The following is a 20596-nucleotide window of genomic DNA, read 5'->3' on the forward strand; positions in this document are numbered from 1 at the left end:
TCCTTAGTTGGGAGAGCCTGCAAACAACTTGTCTACCATCCGCTGAAAACACACGGAAGCTTGTCCCAAGAACCTAAGATGCCCACAGGAGCAGGAATGATAACCCAGACTCTGTTTTATATGTGACTCAGCCTGCATTTCCCTTGCAGTTGGGAAAGAGCATGGGGTCCGATGAGCTGCCTTCTCCAAAGCTGACTCTAGCAGCAGATGCGCATCTGGGTTTCACTCATTTGCTTCTGCCTTTTTTTCCAGAGCTCTCCCTCCATAGAATTCAAGATTCAGACTCCTAACATGGAGGCAAGAGTGTCCCTACCCATCCTATTACTCGGACAGAGTCCCCATAGAGCAGTGGGCGGCACTACTGGTGAGGTCACCAGAAAGACACCCAGACTCCCCCCCACCCCGCTCCCCCAATAAAGGGTTGCTTCTGGAACCAGGTAAGCTCACATCTTGGGGGAAACCTGCTCTCCTCATTGAATGAATGTGCCTCCTGCAAGGCGAGGCTGGCAGCCCGGAAGGAATAAGCTGTGTTAACAACCAGATGCAATTTTGCTCTAAACTTTCTTCCCTGAGAAAATCCTTCTTGCTCTCCCCAGCAACATTCAAAATCAAATCACAAGTGCGTGCCCTTGGGCCCATCTGATCTTTAACAACCTGATTCCATCATCTCCTTCTAACCTGGAGGGGTTTAGGAAATGACTGTAACCCACTGTGGCACGGGTCGAGTTGACTTATAATCCAGGTGCATGGGGAGCGAAAGGGCATATTCATTCAGAGTAAGATGTCTGAGATGGCTTCTCTGCATGTGGGCTGGAGGCAGTTTGCTGAATACTGTGGGCCCCTTCCATCCATTTTTGCAGGAGCTGTCTGGAATATTGAAGTTGTGATGTTCTCCCCAGCCTACTGCATTGTTCTGGAGAAGCCCCATTCCCGCAGGCCTTCCTGACAGCCTGGTGACATGATAAATGGGACATAGCCTAAAGAGGGTCCATTCCACATTCACTTCTAAAATTTGCACCTGGTTCTTTGGGCAAGAGCAGGGTGGGTGAAGACGTGCGTGTGTATGTGTGTGTGTGTGTGTGTGTGTGTGTGTGTGTGCATGAGTGCATGTGTGTGTGTGTGCACAGCAATGTTGAGGGAGGGAAACTGTCCCAGCAATAGTAGTGGAGGGGTCACCAGGAGTGGATGGCAGCCTGCACTGTATCCAGGAGGTTCCTTTTCCTTTTGTGGAGATATAGTTACCCCAAATATAGGTCTAGTCTAAGAGCAAGCTCTTTTCTAAGCTCCCCACAGCACAGCTGGGGAATCAAATGGGAGTTCCTGAATATTCTTGGTGAGAACATGAGACAAACAAAATATATGTCGCCCACCTCACCCCAAGGCCCATCAACACATCAATGGTCTGGTTTACCAAGCACATGGGACCATTCCCACTGTACTGAGCACTCCACAGGCTGACTGAAGAGATTTACATTCTAGCTCCCAAGGCCTGGCCTGTCTCCTCAGATATTGAGCTAAGCAGCCTTTATTCAGGTAGAACTACCTCCAAATTCTGTCTCTGTCACATTCTAACTGGGATCGTGAGCAAGCCATTTTTCCTCTCTGGGCCTCAACTTTCCCATCCTTAGAACTGGATGAATAACAGCCTCCTCGCACTGAAGATGAGAGAATTAAATCAAGCGATGCATGTGAAGAGCCTAACAGGTGCACAAAGTCGCTGCTCGGTAAAGTGGTTTCCTTGTGCAGCACCTTCATCAGTCTCGCTTCCTTGCTCTTGGCAGCTTGTTTCCTGTGGCTTCGCCTCACAGAGGCAGTGGGTCCTTTCTGTCACACCGGGACACCTTCACCTGGGCCACCTCCGCCCCCACGCCAGCTCTTCTTCTCTGGTGTGGGCAGCCAGGATGGCTTTATTGGCATGCCACCTAAGCTGTCACATAGGTCCCATGCTTGGCCTGGGTCCCTGGCTTGGTTTAATGCTTTGCTGTTGCAGCCTTAAAATTCTTACGAGTTTCTGAACAAGAGCCCCACATTCTCACTTAGCCTGGGCTCTGCAAATTATGAGGTGGTCCTTGGGAGAGGAAACCGACTGCTCCCTGAGTGATAAGACATCACCCTTCACCCTGGCCCCTGATCAGGTGCCTCTTTCAAATCAACACAGTGGAACAGAGCCCGTGTTTCTTCAGGCTCCACGATAGGGTGTCTTAAGTGCATTGTGTCATTAATTGCTGATGAAGAGAGGAGGCTTTGTCCCATGCCTCGCCCACAGCCACACAGTTGGTAAATGGTGGGACCTGGTCAGGTGTGCCCGGTGCCCAGACCTGTGCCATCTGAACCCCTAATCATAGTAAGTAAACTTAATAATCATCCAGGAGGTATACATGCCGATGCGGTTGGCAGGGGCTAATTCTTTCATAATATAAGATATGCTTTGTATATCATTTTTACCCACCACACAACTTCTGAAGGGATCTCTCAGAGTAGGTCTCCCGGTCGCAGCCCTTGCCGATGTAATTGGTCTGTAGCTCCGTGGTGATCTGGATGGAGGACACGGCCCCGTCGCACGTCTCCAGGTGGATGCTGGGGAAAAGCGGCACGCTCCCCGAGCCAGGCTGATACTCAATCCTCTTGGTCCAGTCTGAATAAACGAGGAAAACATTAAAGGCAATCAGGTACGGCCAGTTCTGATGGAACACGTGTCTTTGAAAATGTGAATTTGTTCCAATGCAATTGACATCTTAGGGAATGACTTGAGGATAATGGGAATTTCACATTTGCCTAGGCAAAATCTCCTACTGGAGAAACACTAGGCAAATGCAGAAAACGGCAGCCAGCTGAGCTGAGCCAGGTAGGGATGCACAAAACACGCCCGTGGACACACCTCCAGCACCTCTCGGTGCCGCAGCCCACTATGCGTTATAAGCCACATCCACCTGCACCGGCAGTTGCAACTTTCCATCCCATCCAGAGAGCCCTGCGTCCGCCCCGCCACAGTACTGCCCCAACTGCCACCCTCCCCCGTCCTCTCTACATACAAACACCAGGTCTTTTCAAGGGGAAGTGCCGTGCTTATTGTAGTACTTATATATTTCTGAACCCTTTAACGTGTGTAAAACTGTGCTAATATTTTTTTCTTTGTGCCCTTCTTATCTGTCACCGATGACATTTTTGGGTGTTATGCCCCTCGCTCCCTGTTCCCCATTTTGTCTAGCGGGGTGCTTTTTAGGAACGCGTATGTCTTGTCACAAAATATGAGAGCACAGTAGTTCAGGATTACTTGGGGTCATGAGGTGGGGAGCGAGGATTCTTTCCCAAGCATTCAGGACCGTGGCTCACTTAAGGAGGGCTGATGGTCTTATGACTTCTTTTTAGAGGAAAAATAATTTGGAGGTGATCAAGTGTTGGAGGGGAACAAAACCACGATCAAAATGGCACGACACGAAATAGAGCAATCAACGAAAATAAACACCAAGAGAGAGTGTATACATGAATTGATCGGAACAGCAAAAGCAGCAATTGAAAGTCAGAGCAGATTCCAGGCAACGCTCACACTGACCGGCAACAGTTCTTGCTGACGACGGCAGGCATACCACGCTCGGTGAGGACACATGTCTGAGAGGTCTGTTCGACCCTAAGCCAGACGTGTGGGTAGAATCAAGGAATGTGACCTATGGATACTATTAGTTTATGAATCTCAAATGTTTGTCACACAGAACCTTGCTAGAAGGTATCCTTTTGCTGAAGCAGAAATAAAAAGCTATGAAATTGCCTGCGCTCACCTGTGAGAAACTGAGAAAGCCTGGCATGAATGGGTCAGTGTTCTTCACAAGTGCCCAGTGGGCCACTGGCTGCCATCTTTAGCAATTCCAGGGGAGGGGCCAGATGCCTTTGTTCACTGAGCACGCGTTTGTTCAGGGTTTCCATGTCCTAGGCTCTGTTTGGAGCATCAGGGATGTAGCAGTGAAGGAGTCAGGAAAGGTCCCTGCCTTGTGGAGCTGGGGTGTGGGGTGAGGGGTGAGGGTTGGGGGGAGGGCTGTGCTATTCTATCTGAGAGGGTGAGTGTTATAAAAGGAAAAGTCGTGACAGAGAGAGACTCTTTAGATGGAGAGAATTCTGGTTTGAGCTGAGGTCTGAATGTCAAGGATGAATGTATGTGGGAAGACTCAGACAAGCAGGTCAGAAGCAGATGCCCCAGTGATCTTGGTTTGACTCTGCCTGGTCAGGAAGTTCTTGGGCAGGTTAATGAAGGTCTCCAAGCCTCAGGCACCTCATCAATAAAATAGGACACAATCATTGCACGGATCTCAAGTGTGGACGTGGAGTGAGGACTGAGGGCTTCAAGTGTGCATGGCATGCAGGAAAGGAAGGAGATGTTCAGTCCAAGGGGACAGGTGTCCCCTGCATTCCATTCCAGATAACCATGGAATCTGAGTTTAGGTCTGATTTTCTCAGAGTGTGCCATGAGCAGAGACTGCACACAGGGTTGTGAGGCTGGTCACCAGGAACTTACCACGGGAGGATATTTGGATAGGGACTTCATGCGAAACAGAATGTACCTGATTGCATGCTTTTCCTCAGAGCCCCCAGGAACTGTGTCTGGCCTAGCCCATCACCTCCTGGACGATGAGATCATGGAGCTGCTCTGAGCCATGCTCCAGAGGCCCCAAGTTCAATTAAGATGAGCCACTGGAGGACAGGAAGTCCTGTCAGATGCATCTGAAGGTCATAGAGCTGTCAGAAGCAGTCCACACCTGACAAGCCTTGAGTCTTAGGTACAATGTTTCATGCGTCTGTGCAGTTGATCATGCTGTTTTTTCTATAGAGAGCTCCCTTTCTATCCCTTTCTGTTTTGTTAACTCCATGCAACCTTTCTGACTTTCTCTCGTCTGGGTAGATACACTCCTCTGTGCTCCACAACACCCTCAGCCTTCGACACAGCATTAGACTCCAAGCTTCATGGTTCCTCCGAGTCCCCCTCACGCTCCATGCCCGGTGCCTGGCACAGAGTAGATGCTCACTTGATGTTGGTAGAAAGTGTGAATGAATCCTGTAGGATTCAGTTGTGTGCTTGCCTCCCCCAGCACCTGGATGCTCCTTAAAGGCAGGGATTGCTATGTTTATTTTTGATGACTCTACATCGAGGTCACAGGGCAGGGTGGACCTGGGGAGCCTCAGATACCTAGCCGTGACTGCTGCCGTGGCAGCCTTTCTTGAGCCACAGAAAGAACTTGTGGCCTATCTGCCCTGTCGCCGGTACTGCCCCTGGTTGGCCTCAACCTCAGTCCTACAGAACCACCTAGCCTGACAGCAGCCCATAACATGTTCATTTTTTGTTTGTTTGTTTTTGTTTTGTTCTCAGGCAGGAAGCTGGTCCAGAACTGATGATGGAAGAGTCTCCCTCCTGATAACAAGAAATGGCATCAAGGAGGAGGAAGCCTTTTTCCCTTCCTTGCCTCACCTCTCTTTCCCTGGATCCTCCCTTTCTTTAGAGATGCAGTAGAAAGATGGAGAAAATGGTTTTGTGTAGCAGGCCTTGGTGTGAGCCTCAGGGACCAGTTTTTGAGGTTCTGCTACTTCTGCTGGTAGAAGCTCCTCCCACATTGCCTCCTTCTGGAAGTCTCTTCATTGGAGAAGCCCAAGCCATCCATGGTATTGATTCCCTTTACTCTGGGGGTGCTGCAGCTATCTAGATATTTTGGTGATTATCTTTGATGAGACATTCTACCTCAGGTCCTTTTTAGAAGGAATGAAAATAAAGAAGCAAATAAATATTGAAGGGAAGGTGAGTGGAGGCACAGGCTGAGTAGAGGGTTCATTCCTCTCCCCATCCCCTGGCAGGGGTGAAATTTCCTCTTTGGGAACAAATCATGTACGAAAGACAGTTGGGAACATCACATCTGCAGCTGCTTTGGTGACCTCATGAGGCTTGCTTTTGAGGGTTTACGAGGAGCAGGCAAATTTGCAACCATATAATAAAAGAAATCGATGAAGCTTTCTGAGCATAGTGTCCTTGAGAGAGTGGGCAGCTCGCACAAACATCTTTCATTTTCCAAGAAGGAATTTGGGATGGGGAATGAGAGAGCAAAAGGCAAATCATCAAATTCAGCCTCTGTCACATGAAATGTCTATTCATCCTCATTTCCCGGAGGTCGGATAGCAAGATGGTTAAGACTATGACCTCTAAATTCAGTGTGCCTGAGTTCAAACCCCACCCTTACTCCTTCCTGCAAAATGTTTACCTTCTCTGAGCCTCAGCTTCCTCTTATGTGAAAGTGGTGCCTACTACCCAGGATTTGGGAGGGACTAAATGCAGACTCGTTTTAGCACCAAACACAAGGGTTATGTTCAATAGATACATTATTGTTAAATTATCATTTATTCAATAGCACTTATTGCAGGAACTAAAAGGACATACAATTATTAAGCACCTACAAGGTGCTAAGCACTTCTACATCTATTCTTTTGTTTGGTTCTCCCAACAGCCCAGTGATTATTAACTTAATTGTGCAGATGAGAAAGCCATGGTTGACAGCTGGTATGACTTGCCCAAGGCCATGCAGCTCTTTCGCAGCAGCTCAGCCATGATTCTGAGGATTTGCCAGGATGGAGAGCAAGTGTAATTTTTACAGATTCATTTTTGAATGTTTGATTTATACTGATAGATAGATAAAGACATAGACATAGATATAGATATACAGATATAGACAGATCTATCTATATAATGTATATTGTATATATTATATATACATATATATTTTATATATTATATATAATACATATTTTATATATATTATATATACATATATATTATATATAACATATATATAATATATATATAAAATATATATATTATATATATGTAATATATATATATACTCAGACTCCTGAGTTTCCACTGCCTCACCTGCAGATTCAAGTTAGTTACTCCTCATGGGCTTGTTATGAGCATTGAAGGCTAAGGGCCCAACACAGTTGAAGTCCTTAGCCTTACTTAAATTGTGAGTTGAAGACTCACAATAGGAAAGTGTCACACCCTGCTTTACAAGTTTCCCACACTTCTCTGAGCTGTCCTGCTCGGAAATAAAGTCTTTCCAGTTTGTAAAGGACCTGGAGACTGGTTTATGAACTGTGGTTCAATTTTTTTCTTAAGTGAAGAGAAAGGAAGCAGACTATCTCTTGTTTTGATAAATCAGGATCAATTACCTCATAAGTATTCCTGGAAAAGCTAACAATAGAATGCCTTTAGGAATTAAACTCCTTCCTCCTGGATTAAGGATTTAGAAACATAATGATTTTATTATAATTCCTGCTAAATTTGGGGAACACATGTTTCTTATCAGGAGAATATTAACCACTTGGGACTCTCATATTAGATGCCTAGAGGTGGAAAAAAGCAAATCTGAGACTTCTGGATAGTACAGGCGTTGGGGGTTCTTGTAATCCAAGACATTCAGAATTGTTCCCCTTCTGGGCTCAGAAGTGACACCAAAGGATGAAAAGGAAAGACACAGGTCTGTCAAAACACCCTTCTCTCCTTAACTGTGTGCTCGTGGGCCTGCAGCTCTTTGTGGCCTCAGCTGAAGACGCATCAGGTTTTCTAGAAAATTGCTGGATTCATACAAGGTGAGTTGCTGGATGTGGGGGTGCTGGAGTGTGGGAGGGCAGGAAGGGGTGGCCCCCTGCACAGGATTGTTCAGGCAGCTGACATTCTCACATTCTCTGCAGGCGTTGGCCATCTGGTGTCTTTGAGGACTTTCTCCAGGAGACAGGTAACTTTGAGTTGGGCACCGAGGGACTTCCTTTCCTACTGGGAGAAGCTAGGGAGGTACTTTTGCTTAGCAGCAAGCACCTTTATCCTCAGGACCACCCAGTACATCTGAATTGGGGGTGGGTTAGGAAGTAGAGGGGCTGGCAAAGTAAGTAGAGGTCAGATGATGAGGGTAAGCGGTTTGGGTTTCACCTTAAAGCTTGTGAAGAGCCTTAAATGGGTGTTTAGTAAGGACATAAAGAATCCAGATTCTGCTTTGAAAACATTTGGCAGCTGGATTATGTCTGGTGTTCATTTTCAGAGCATTAGAACACTCCTGATTGCCACCTCTTAATCCATGCAGAGGGCCACCCTCTGACAGGGTCACACAATGAGGAATTAACTTCAATTCAGTTAGATTCAATTTAATTAAATTCAAGATTGTTAACCCTGCAGCTGGACAGACTCAGGTTTGAACCCTGGCTCTGCCACTTCTTGGCTGTGTAGCCTTGAATAAATCACTGAACCTCTCTGAGTCTCATTTTGCATCTGTAGAATGAAGATAACCCCCCGGAAAGTTGCTTCGTGGAATTGGGGGAAAGGTATGAAAAGCAGCAGGCACAGAGAGCTACTGTTATTACTACTACTATCATTCTTGGATCATTCTTACCATTTTTCAGTTGTCAGGTCTTTACTGAGCACCTACTGTGTGCCAGGCAGAGCCCTAGACATGGGAGGCTGAGAAGTAGGACTCATAGCCCCTAACTGGATGGATCACAGTGAAGGCAGCAGCCACAGATAGCAGCCAGATTCTAGGCAGACAGAGGAACAAAGAGCAGGCCCCAGGGAACAGAGAAGAAGTAAATTACGCTGAGTAGTAGAGAGATCAATGGAGCCTCCCTGGAGGAAGTGACCTGGGCATTTGTTTTAATATAGATTTTATTTATTTAAGTAAGGTAAGGCGAACAGATCAGGATGCTGTTCCATTGAACAGATCGTTTGTTACACTCACAGATCCCAAGGAGTGGGGCTATGCCAAGTCACTGAGGGCATGGGGAGAAGCAATGCGGTCAGTCGGGAGGCAGAGGAGGGGGAAAACTGTGGGCATGGGCCTTTATTGTGGTTTCCAAGGGAAGGAATGGGCAAAGCATGGTAACCAGGTTTAAGAATGCCAAAAATTCAGTCTTATAAAGCGGGTGGCTCAGTGGGTTAAGCGTCTGACTTCGGCTCAGGTCATGATCTCACGGTTCGTGGGTTCGAGCCCTGCGTCGGGCTCTGTGCTGAAGCTCAGAGTCTGGAGCCTGCTTGTGATTCTGTGTCTCCCTCTCTCTCTGCTCCTCCCCCACTCATGCTCTGTCTCTCTCTCTCTCAAAAATAAAAAAAATTAAAAAAAAAAGACTGCCCAAAATTCTAGTTTGTGTAATTTCAGCAGCTTCTGGTATACAGGGGCTGTCCTTTGTTGTCTGCTACTGGCCTTGGGGAGGTTAGGGCAGATAGATGGTGATAGATGGTGGCACAGGGTATGAGAGCCCAATAAAGAGGGTGATTGGGGGAGTATGGGTCCTGGATTGGTTGGTCTGCATTTGAAAAGCAAAAGGGTAAGTTGTTTCCTATATCTAGGAATTGGCTAGCCCTGATGGGGAGTCCCTCCAGGGTCAGCAGGACCCCAGTTATCAAAACATCAGAATATAGACAATAAAGGCATGGTTAATGCAGAACTGCAGAAGGAGGGGGAATGCCAGAAAGCAGAATAGAATCCCAGGATGTCTCCACCATGGCCTTGGGGCTTCTCAAGGCCAAAGGAGGCTATTTAGATGGAAGGAGGCTATTTAGATGGTACCCACCACCCCAATCTACAGCTCAGCAGCCTAGCCATGACTCAAAGTGTCAGACCTGTGTAAGTCATGGGGTGTCCTCCAGGGGGCGTAGTGTCACATGGGCCAGAACTTTGGGGCCCACTGAGTGCTGAGCCGGTAGGGATCTTCTGTAGAGTAGGTAATACTGAGAACAAACTGAGGGTTGTTGGGGGGTGGGGGAGAGGGGAAAGTGGGTGATGGGCACTGAGGAGGGCACCTGTTGGGATGAGCACTGGGTGTTGTATGGAAACCAATTTGACAATAAATTATATGTATAAAAAAATGGGAAAAAATGAAAAAAAAAAGTTAAAAAATGAAAAAAAAAAAAAAAGATTCTTCCAAGGCCTTTGTAAAATGGTAACAAAAGCTGACTTCTGAGACTCACCTTCTCTCCCCTCTCCCCACATGGCTCCTGGGGGTGAGTTCTTCTGTGCCCTTGCCTGGCTTTGGGTAGGGCCGTGATGACACTTAGACAACAGAGTGTGAGACCCTCCTCTGTTAACCAGCTATTGCACGCTGGGCCAGATACTCTGCCTCAATTTCCTCAAGTAAAATGAGGGGAGATTACAACCACATCTCCTGGGGATGTCGTGAAGATTAAGTGAGACAATACAGGTGGGAGACTCAGGACTTGTGCCAGGCCCACCTGACTCCAAAGCCAAACCCCAGAAAGAATTCCTTGCTTTTCTGAATTCTTTTTCTTGTTACATTTCCTGAACTGCTGCTATAGGTCTGTAACTATGGGGAGGGACATTCAGCTGGAAGGAGACAGGAGGAGGTGAGGAATCAGTGAGGAGGGACATCCAATCCTGGCTCTAAGACTAGCTTCGTGCTGAGAAGGGCCTTGTGCTTGCTTTATTTTTTAATTCTTTTAGGTTTATTTATTTATTTAGAAAGAGAAACAGAGAGTGAGCAGGGGAGGGACACAGAAAGAGGGGGAGAGTGAATCCCAAACAGGCTCAGCACTGCCAGCCCAAAGCCTGACGTGGGGCTTGAACTCATGAACTGTGAGATCATGACCTGAGCCAAAACCAAGAGTTGGACGCTTAACCGACTGAGCTACCCAGGCACCCCGCCTTGTACTTGCTTTAATGCTCTGCTGTCCCTGTCTTGAAATTCTAAATAATTTTCACACAAGAGGCCCTCCATTTTTATTTTCATCTGGGACCCACAAATTATGTAACTGGTCCTGCCTTTCAGCTAAATAGCCTTGGGCATGTTCCTTAACCTTTCAGAGCCTCAGTTTCTTCATCTGCAGAATGGGGATTGTTGTTATCCACCCTAAAAGGAGGAACCCGGGCCTTGGGGTCAGACCTAAGTGTGAATCCTGGGTCTCCCACTTGGTACCACATACGGTGGGCCGGTCATCTCCCTCTCTGCCTGAGCAGGCAGACACTGGTTATATGCTCACCTAAAGCAGAGCTCTTGATAGGGTTTGTGTCAGATAATAAATGCAAACCACTGGGGCGCCTGGGTGGCTCAGTCGGTTAAGCGTCCGATTTCAGCTCAGGTCACGATCTCGCAGTCCGTGAGTTCAAGCCCCGCGTCGGGCTCTGGGCAGATGGCCCAGAGCCTGGAACCTGCTTCCGATTCTGTGTCTCCCTCTCTCTCTGCCCCTCCCCCGTTCATGCTCTGTCTCTCTCTCTCTGTCTCAAAAATAAATAAACGTTAAAAATAAATTTTTTTAAAAAAATAAATGCAAACCACTTAGCCCTGTGCCCGACATAGAACAGGCCCCTACACAATTTAACAGGCATTAAATTACGTGGCTTTCTCTTCTCCAATTAAAAACAATTACACAGGCACAATTTACAAAGAAACAAAAACACAAACTCTCTGAACTCAATTACAAATATAAGGAATCCTCTCTCTTCCTTTACTACTGACCCCTTTCCATTTACTATATTTTACTTTCACAAAGTCAGATCATTTTATTACCTTTTAATTCTTACTAAAAAGAGATATCTTAATTAACTATAAAAGAGAACACGGGAGGGGAAAAACACCGCTGTGCCCACCCATATCCCGGGTTAAGCCTCAAGGCTTTGCCTCTGCCTGGGTGTTCAATTCCTGCCCTTCCTGTGGCTGGTCCTCCTCTGCCTCCAGGCTTCAACTCACTCATGACTTTGTAGGGCCTTCTCTGCCTCACCTTGATGACCAGCAACCCACTTCCACATAATCCCTGCCTGTCCTCCCCTCTGGAGAATTATTTACTTATTTGTTTCTGGCCCATTCCTGCTCTGGAGCATAACCTATACATCACTGCAGTGCCTGGCCCATAACAGGTGCTCAGTAATGAGTGATTAGGTATATGGAAACCAACACACGCATGCACACACACACACACACACACACACACACACACTCCGATTTCCCTGTCAGAGGTGAGGAAGGCAATCCTATGGATTCAGGGAACCCTTGTTGCTGACCATGTAAGACTGCACACCTTGCCTATCATCCACCCAGCCCCCAGCCAGCCCCCAAATGACAGACTGCCAGTCATTAAAGTGGAAAAATTCGAGATGTGTCTGCTGTGTGTATGTGTGTGTCCATATGTGTGCAGGCACACACCCCAGCCTGAATGTGAGTGTCTGAGGGCAAGTGTATATAATGATGAAAGTGCATTGACATATGGCTCCAGCTCTGGAAAACTTCATGTATTTTCAACCCTTTTAATACCTCCCTCACCCTTGTGACATCACAATAAATGCCAAATGAAATAGAAATTTGTCCTCAAATTGTGTCCTGCCTATGAAGTTCTCTCTGGTTTCCTGATGGCAGAGGGGTTTTAATTTTGTCTCAAATTCACACTGTGACTCGTTGGCCTGAGAAAACCCTCACATCTTCACCAGGGTGATCTCAGAGTCATGTACATAAACACTTTCAGGCCTTACTCTGGGAACACCTGGCAAACTGTAGACAGCTTTCTGCCCAACAGCTTCTGGCTGCAGCCAGCAGCTTCTATCATACCCTCTTCCCAGCCTGTCAGTGTCAACCAGGAGAAACCATGCCATTAGGCAAGGACCATGGAGGGAGGCTTGCTGAGCAGACTAAATTGGAAAGATGATCCAAACCATTTTAGATTTTGTGGAGGGTGAGGGCAAGGCCATGTTGCCAGAACAATGCTACTGTGGTCTGCAGACTGGTATGGTCCCTGAACTGCTTGTTATGTCTGTCATGACGTCAGTTGAGAAATCAGCAGTAAGCATTTAGAAACTTTTCTAGCAATTTGGCAGAGGAAGTTTATGTTTGTTGAATCTAATAAAAATAAAATTTGGGTTTAGAGTTTGAATGTCTTCACTGTTTATTTCATTTCCCCAGAAATTTGTTTCCATTATATTTTTATAAAGTTCTGGTCCACAAGTGATTGGGGAAAAAAAAAACCCTGGTTCTTCACCGCAGATGATTTAAGAAGCATGCTTCTAGATTATACCCTATTTTAACAGTTTCCTAAAACTTACTTCCAAAGGCTTTATATCTAGAAGGAAGTACTTCAGAGCATTGTAACATTTTACCCTCCACATGCAAAGGGCCATTAAGGCTTCCTGCTTCTGAATTTTAGATGGCTACCAAGATCAAGGTCTCTCCACTCTAGTTTAAGGCCATCATGTCTTCTCACCGGGACCAATCACTATGACAATTTCCTATCTCACTCTCTTTGTCTTTCTAATCTACACTGGTCACTGCTGCCTAACTGCAATACAAGCAGTTCCTCTTCTAGGAAGTCCTCCATGATTGCCCCAGGCTGGACCACATTCTCTCCTCCCCAATTCAGAGTTTGCAATGCACATCATCTATGTGGGATTCACACTGTGTTCCCCAAATTATCGTCTGTAGACAGGCGCAAGATCAGGGCTAGCCTCAGAAGAATCACTAGAAACATCTTCTGAAGACACTAATACCTGGGTCCCACCTTAGGAGATTCCAGTGGAAGGTTTTGAGGACAAGGGTCTGGAATCTGTCATTTTAACCATCCCCCTAAGTGACTGGGTTGCACAGACAGACTTGGAAGCCACTAGCCCAAACAATATGGGCAATGAACTCCTGTTCCTCCTCCCACTGCATTCATGCCCCAACAGCCAGCAAGGGGCTGAGAAAGGATTTCTGCCCCCCACGCAGGACGCCCAAAGGGAGACCTGTCTACTGCCTGGAACCTGACCCAGTAAGGTAGGACAACATACCAAATGAGTTCAGAACAAGCTGTCTTTTCTTTCTCTACCTTCTGCAGGGCAAAGCACAGGTTCTAGTCCCAGAAGAACCATGAATGTGGGACCCAGGGCTCTCAGTGGGGAGAAAGCCACTTCTGGTTGTGCACATTGGATGATTACTCCTGACCATGCCCTCCTCCCAGTGATTTGGGACTTAGCCATGCAAGTGGCTTTGACCAGGAGAATAAACTAGTCATTTATTTCTGTAATTGTTTTTTGTCTGCAACTCTCTATCCCCTGCTACCCCATCAGAAGTTCCACGAGAGCAGGGTCTATATCTGTTTAGTTTTAAAATCTCCAGTACCTGGTACACTTCCTGGACCACGGTAGCCTCTCACTGAATATTTGGGAAATGGACTGGCGAGGATGTTTCGTGAAAGGCACCTGTCTTTCTGGGGCTCGGGGAATTCCTTTGGCCGTCCTGCTTTGGTCAGACTTTCTCCTTGATGCATTCCTTGTGGATTCTCCTGCTTGCTCCAGCCTCTGTGAACTGAAGAGGCTCGGATCCACTCTGTGTGTGCCGCTTCTCCAGGGCCCCCGGATCTGCACACAGCCTTTGGGCTTTCCTCTGCTCCCATGCCTGGCGCAAGCCCCTGGACACCGCGCCCCAGTGCAGCTAGCCCCTGGCCAGCCACGTGTTGTGAGGGGACCCATTCTCTTCTGTGTGGCTCTCTGATGCCAGTGTCAGTGCCTCCGTTCCCCAAAAGGCCTCTGAGCTTGCTAGTATTGGGCACCACCTCTTTAAAGCTGTGTGGTCCCCCTTCGCCCTGGCTCCAAGCTCCCTGGGGGTGTTGGGGAGCAGCTGGTGCTGCCATTGAAGTGAACCCTGTGGTGTTCAGCAACCAGGACTCCCACCCAAAGCTTGGCTGCTACTTTCTTCCCAACTCCTTCGTCTCCAAAGATTCTCAACTCACATGCCTCTCAACTCCCAAACAGAAACACAGCAGGCAGAATTGATGCTAGAAAGGTGTAGAAACCAAGCAATTCAAGAGCAGCTTTTCTGAAGGATAATTCTCCCAAGGGGGAAATCATTAACTCAACCAACCAGGGTACTTTCTCTTGGATTTATAGAAACTCTTCTCTCTTATGTCCAATAAACATGAGCATTTTCCAGGCAATTTTCTTATCTTGGGACAAATGTATTATTGGTGCAAGATGGAGTAGCTATTCTTCAAGAATCTTTAGTTTTATGGCTTTGAAAAGCTTCTGCAGTGCAGGATTATAGTTTTGTTCACGCACACATTTTCAGCCTTTTTGTAAAGATGTCCTCTGTATACTTTTCCTGCTCCGGCGATATAGATCCCCTTAATCTACAGATCACTTGTACACGGTCGCAAAACTTTTTTATTTTTTAAATAAAAAGACTGTGACTCTGGGTGATATTACAGTCCCGGAGGACTTTTCATTTCACCGAACGGCATTCTAAAATTGGAACCGAATTATCGTCTCTTCAGAAAATACAGTACACATCTGCAGAGTTGGTCACACACACCGGAAGCCCAGGAGTGCGTGTGCGTGAAGGTGGGGAGGGCTGTCACTCATGCTACTGCGGGGCTGCACAGGCCATCACAAATGATTGGACTGGTGCTTGGCAAAACATATCTCAGGCCAGGAAATGCCCATGTACTTGGGCCCAGGTGACATACTCCCGAGAAAGCGATTCAAAATGCAAAGACTTTTGCACAGAGAGCTTTACTGGTGCACAAAAAAGGAAAATGGAGCCAAGCTAAAGTCAATCACACTGCACCCTATCTAACTGCAAGGACACAGACAAGCACATCTGACCTTCTGTGAAGGAATATTATGCAGCTGCGGAGGGGGTGGTGAGGCTTTATGATGCACGACAGTGCATAAGGCCTAAAGTAAGTGCAGCTTGTAAGCACCAAGCTGTCCTGGGGATACTCCTCCCTGCCCCTTCCACTACTGCCTCTTTCCCCACACCCTCAGTGCACCTGGAGACCTGCACTGACACCTCAGGTCTCAGCCTCTTGTCACCTTCCCTGGGAAGCCTTTCTAAAGGATTAGGCACCCCAGCTCTCTGCTTTCCTAGCCCCTGGGTCCCCTGGCGACTGCTCTGACTTCCCTGTATGGGATTGATCTCTTCCTGACCTGTCCACCTGCTTGCCCTCACCCCACTGCTCCAGCTCACAGTCCCTAGGGGCTCACCATCCGCCTGGCACAGAGTTGACCCTGAGTGGAGTTCCATGAGTGGAGTGGAAGTTTTGAGAGCTTCTCTGTTGTGCCAGGACCATGGCTGGCTCTCTGCATGGTTATAGAGGGTCAACGCTCCCAAACCCTGTAATGACATCTGAAGGGACATGATATGCTCAACAATGTGACTCCAGGGCCGCCCTGGCAGACCAGGGAAGACTCATAACTACATGTGGTCACTCTATCTACCAAGTACCATGTGAAGTGGATGAGGGGAGAAGAGGACACTGTTCCTGCCCACTTTAGAGGTGAGGACAAGTGTGGCAAGGAGAGGTAGGCAGCTTACCATAGTTCACATTTAGCACTAGAACCCAAGTGTCTGGCGGGCACGCAGGTGGTGACACTGGTGCCCAGGCTGGCTAGGTCTGTCCTCCCACTCAGGGATGCAGGGAGCTGGAAGAAAACCACCATTCAATGGTCTTTGTGCTGGGCTTCTCACAAAGCCCAGTCCACCTGGCATCCATGTGAGGAAGGGAGTCATAGGAGGGGCATTTCACTGATGAGAGAGCTGAGGCTAAGATGTCAAAAGACCTGCCGAAGGTTACACGGTCAGAAAATGATGCCAAGAGGCTGGCCCGACTCCTAAACCCACTATAGTAGCTTCTCTTTCTTCTCTTCCTTCATCCTCCTCACTGGTACCATGGACCCATTCCTGTGGCCGGCCACAGGTCTACCTCATGACAACCCTCTGAGACAGGTACAAGAGCCTCATTTTGCAGACGCCACATCTGAAGGTTCAGAGAGGTTACATGGCTCCCCTAATGGCCCTGAGCTGAGGGCATGGTAGAGCCTGGATTTGAACTCTGCTCTTTCTGGCTTCACAGCCATCCCTCTGAAGCCCCGCCCTCTGATGACTCCCTGCAGGGAGCAATTCTAGCAGGCTGCAAAAACTTAAAAGAACTATCAGTGGAAGAGGCTGATCGCGTGTGGTTCCAGGCCAGACCCGTGTCTACAAAGAGATGGGGTAGAGCATATGGTTCTAAGTCAGAAAACCCAATACCATCCACTGTTCTCCCTCTCAGCATCTGTGTGTCCTTGGGTAAGCCCCATATCCTCGGTAGTCTGGTCCCCAAGGAGTCATCTAAGAAGGCTGAGAGGTGGCCTCACTACTCTGGATGCAGGCAGGTCCCAGAGGTGGGCTCGTGTGGCAAGAGTGATACCTCCCCTACACCATTCCACAAGCCACAGTCCTCGCTCAAGGCTGCCCCGATGTCCAATTACACATTTTTCTCACAACACGAGGGAAGGATTCTAACTACAAAATTTTTCTCAAAATAGCCTTCAATGGTCTCAAAAGGTGGTCAGCATTCTCCTTTGCTTGGAGACACATTGTAGATGAGAAGACAGGAGATCTGTGTCTACAGACAGATGGGACTGAGATTGATGTAGGTCCTAGATATAACTAGTTAAGGCCAGTGTCTTAACCTCAATGTTCTCATCTGCCAAAAGGGAAAAAAACAGCTTTCAGGGTATATACTGAGGAGTAAATGGGACAGTACACACATCCCTGTTAGACAGGGTTTGGCAAAGATTAAATGCTTACTCACTGGTGACCGTTACGCTCATTGAACTCTGTTTGGGACAAATGCGGTCTGCCTGCACCCCCTCCCCACCAGGGCTGAGACGATTAGACCCAGAAACTTCCCAAGCCCATTTCCACTCATGTTCACATGGAGGCACAGGGGAGCCAGGTAAAAACAGGCTCGAGCAGATGAGCTTCCCCAGCAGGTCTTTAAGCACATTAAGACGCCACCGAGTAGGTAAATCAGCATCGTGTACAGAAGCCATTTGTTGCACCATAATGATCGGCTGTGTCAGTGATGTCAAAACAGGTCGTTATTCACGGAGGAGTGCCCCTGGAGGCCCTCTGTCAGGAGCTCGGATGCTCTCCTGGCAGATCTGAGCGGACCCAAGGTGCAGCTGCCCCGAGGTCACTCTGCCGGAGTCAGTGGAATTGGGCTTCAGTGATGGCTTTTCCAATTATTTGGGAAGAAAATGCTCCATTGTAACTTAAAAAAAAAAACAGCATAAAGGGAACTAAAAGAGCTGCTGTTCATTGAGCCCCCATGTGTGTGGTTAAGAGCACAGTGTTCCACAGGCAGGCTTGCTTCTGGCCCTCAGGAGAAGGCATTATTGTCCGTTTCTATGTAGGCAAGCTGAACCAGGCAGGAGTGACTTTCCTGAGGATGCAGCATGGGTTAGAGCTGAGGAGGGACTGAGGCCTATGTGCCCAGCCCCCCAGACTGTGCTTTTTCCACACACCCCACCCCACTGTCTCCCTTTGGTCCAATCTAAAGCTCTAAAATCAAGACTGCAAAGCTCAAGACACACAGCCTTACTCAATTCTATAAATTTCCGTGTGTGTGTGTGTGTGTGTATGTGTGTGTGTGTGTGTGTGTGTGTGTGCGTGCACACACAGGCACATGTATCCACTTATATGATGGTACCTATCTTACTAATTTTAGTCATAACATTATTTGCATGGTAATCTAAGTTTTATAAAGCACTTCCAAACATAGGACCTCTTTGGGCCTCCTTACAATCCTGCTAGATGATTAGGCCAAGGGTTATGATTCTCCACTAACAGCTGAGGAAACCCAGGCTCAGACAGGGCAGTGGCTTCAGCAAAGGCTATGGCCAATCACGACAGGGCTAAGGGTTGGCCTGAGCCCTTTTCACTCTCACTCAGCTCTGTCGTCACTAGTTTGTTCCTGAGTCCTGCACCCCCAGACCCCATCACCTTCCTCAGCCTTGGGGAGGGTTCAGAGGATGGATATCTAAGGAATAAGGGGAAGGGGGTGACTGTAGAGAATAGGGACACAGGGAGAGTAGATGATATGACAAAGGGGAAAGTCAAGAGGATAGGAGAAGCCTGAAGGTGGAGAACACCTATGGGATGAAAGAGCAGAGCCCCTGGGGATGAACGTCAAATAAAGCCAGGTACTGGTGAATGGAAGGGTGGAAGGTGGGTAATTTTCATGTTTGGTTCTCTTACAGGGGAAGGTAGCCTTCCCTACTCTGGTGTGAGTTGCTGTGCTTGGGTCCGCCATCTTTGGGTTTGAAGTTTCACTTATGTCTCAGGCTCACATTGTGTTTCTCTGGCCCATGTGATCACCAGAAGCAACTTCAGGTTCAGGCAAAAAGTATCTGAGAGATGGACAGTCTGCAAGTGTGGGTTTATTTTCACATGAGCTGTCATTTAAGGCACTGGTGCACCAGACCAGCATCAATCCAGGAAAGATGGATGCGTTGGGCAGGGCAAGGAGAGGGCACAATGAATGTCAGGGGACCCCTTAGGTGCCACATGTACAGTGCTTCATTGAACTGGAGCTACCCTTTCAAGCTAAGTCTCATCGCCTTTTTGTAGATAAGGTGATGGAGAGGTGAAATGTGTTGCCTGAGGGTACTCAGGTGGCTTCTCTTCTGAACAATCTCCTGAGATGCCATTTTAGAGCTAGTAACGTGCCCCTTTGGAAACTCCCAACCTCCTTGTTCTAGCCTTCTTCTCCTGCCACTTCAGTAATTCTCTGAGATAGGCAGTTATAACTTTGAATTCTATCTATGCCATTTATCAGCTGTGAGGTATTGAGCAAGGTCACTCAAACGTTCTTAACCCTAAGTTTTCCTTATCTGTAAAGTGGGCTAGAATTGCATATCTCACAGGGTTGTTCCTGTCCTCTGTGCAGCAACACAGAGGACTTTTTGGACTTCCATGTTCCTTTTCTTCTGTCTTAATGTGTCTATTTGGTGTTCCATTCTTTCTAGGCTGTCCAAGGCGCTCCAATAAATTACTTCTCACTAAGGTGTCTATGGAAGATAATAGCTCCATGCAGGTGTCACCAAGTATTCTCTGTAAAGGGCCAGAAAGTAAACATTTAGGCTTGGAGGACCATCTGGTCTCTGTTGAAACTGCTCAGCTCTGCTGTTAGAGTACAAGAGCAGCCATGAGATGATATGAAATGGACAAGCATGGCAGGATGCCAATAAAGCTTTATTTATAGGCACTAAAATGTGAATTTCATGTGGCCCAAAGTATGATTCGTCTTTGATTTTTTCCAGTGATTTAAGGTGCACAAACCATTTTCTGACTCACAGTAGTACAAGAACAGGTGGTCAACTAGATTTGGCTTGCAGGCTATACTTTGCTGACCACTGGGTTCATAGTGATTCTTCCAAGAGACATTTACATTTTAAGCTGGGAGTTATCCTTTAGAACAAAAAAGTTGGTACCCGAATGGTGGCATACTGGACACACTGGCAGTACTGTGAAGGCCAGGACTGAGGGCAAGGAGCCAACCTTTCTTCTGCCATTCTGGCAATGCCCTCGTACGTCAGCCTGCATTAAGGGAAGCACCATCATGCAAGCTTCAGATGGACACAGTTTCACCTTCTGAGCCTTGCCTGTCTCTAGGCAAATGTGGGTGCCTTCTGGGCTTATCACCCTAAGATTTGAAATCAATGCCTTTCATGTAGTAAAACCTAAGCCAGCTCTTCTGTGTACTTGACCAATAATTGATCTGATTTTGGAAGGAGCAGGGTGAAGCCAGCTGACCCCTGGGGCCTGGGGTTTTTTCTCC

The 20596-nt window shown here is 47.5% G+C and overlaps 1 protein-coding gene and 1 long non-coding RNA gene across 4 annotated transcripts in view; one reads left to right on the top strand and one right to left on the bottom strand.

Annotated features, from left to right (window-relative positions):
• Window positions 1-20596, bottom strand: part of CLSTN2 (calsyntenin 2) — a 398662-nt gene that overhangs the window by 104309 nt on the left and 273757 nt on the right. For both annotated transcript variants that reach the window (XM_042998727.1, XM_042998728.1), the window contains one exon: window positions 2450-2635. In XM_042998727.1, the coding sequence (XP_042854661.1) occupies window positions 2450-2635 (186 nt within the window). The remainder of the gene's footprint in view (window positions 1-2449; window positions 2636-20596) is intronic.
• On the top strand, window positions 5274-8299 carry LOC122241983. 2 transcript variants are annotated; one of them, XR_006222111.1, is made up of 5 exons: window positions 5274-5646; window positions 6480-6613; window positions 7371-7620; window positions 7723-7766; window positions 8067-8299. It is a non-coding gene; the product is annotated as an uncharacterized LOC122241983 (long non-coding RNA). The 2 variants fall into 2 exon arrangements; XR_006222112.1 differs by having other exon boundaries at window positions 7559-7620.

Source organism: Panthera tigris, chromosome C2 (assembly GCF_018350195.1).
Source record: "Panthera tigris isolate Pti1 chromosome C2, P.tigris_Pti1_mat1.1, whole genome shotgun sequence".
Classification (NCBI taxonomy): domain Eukaryota; kingdom Metazoa; phylum Chordata; class Mammalia; order Carnivora; family Felidae; genus Panthera; species Panthera tigris.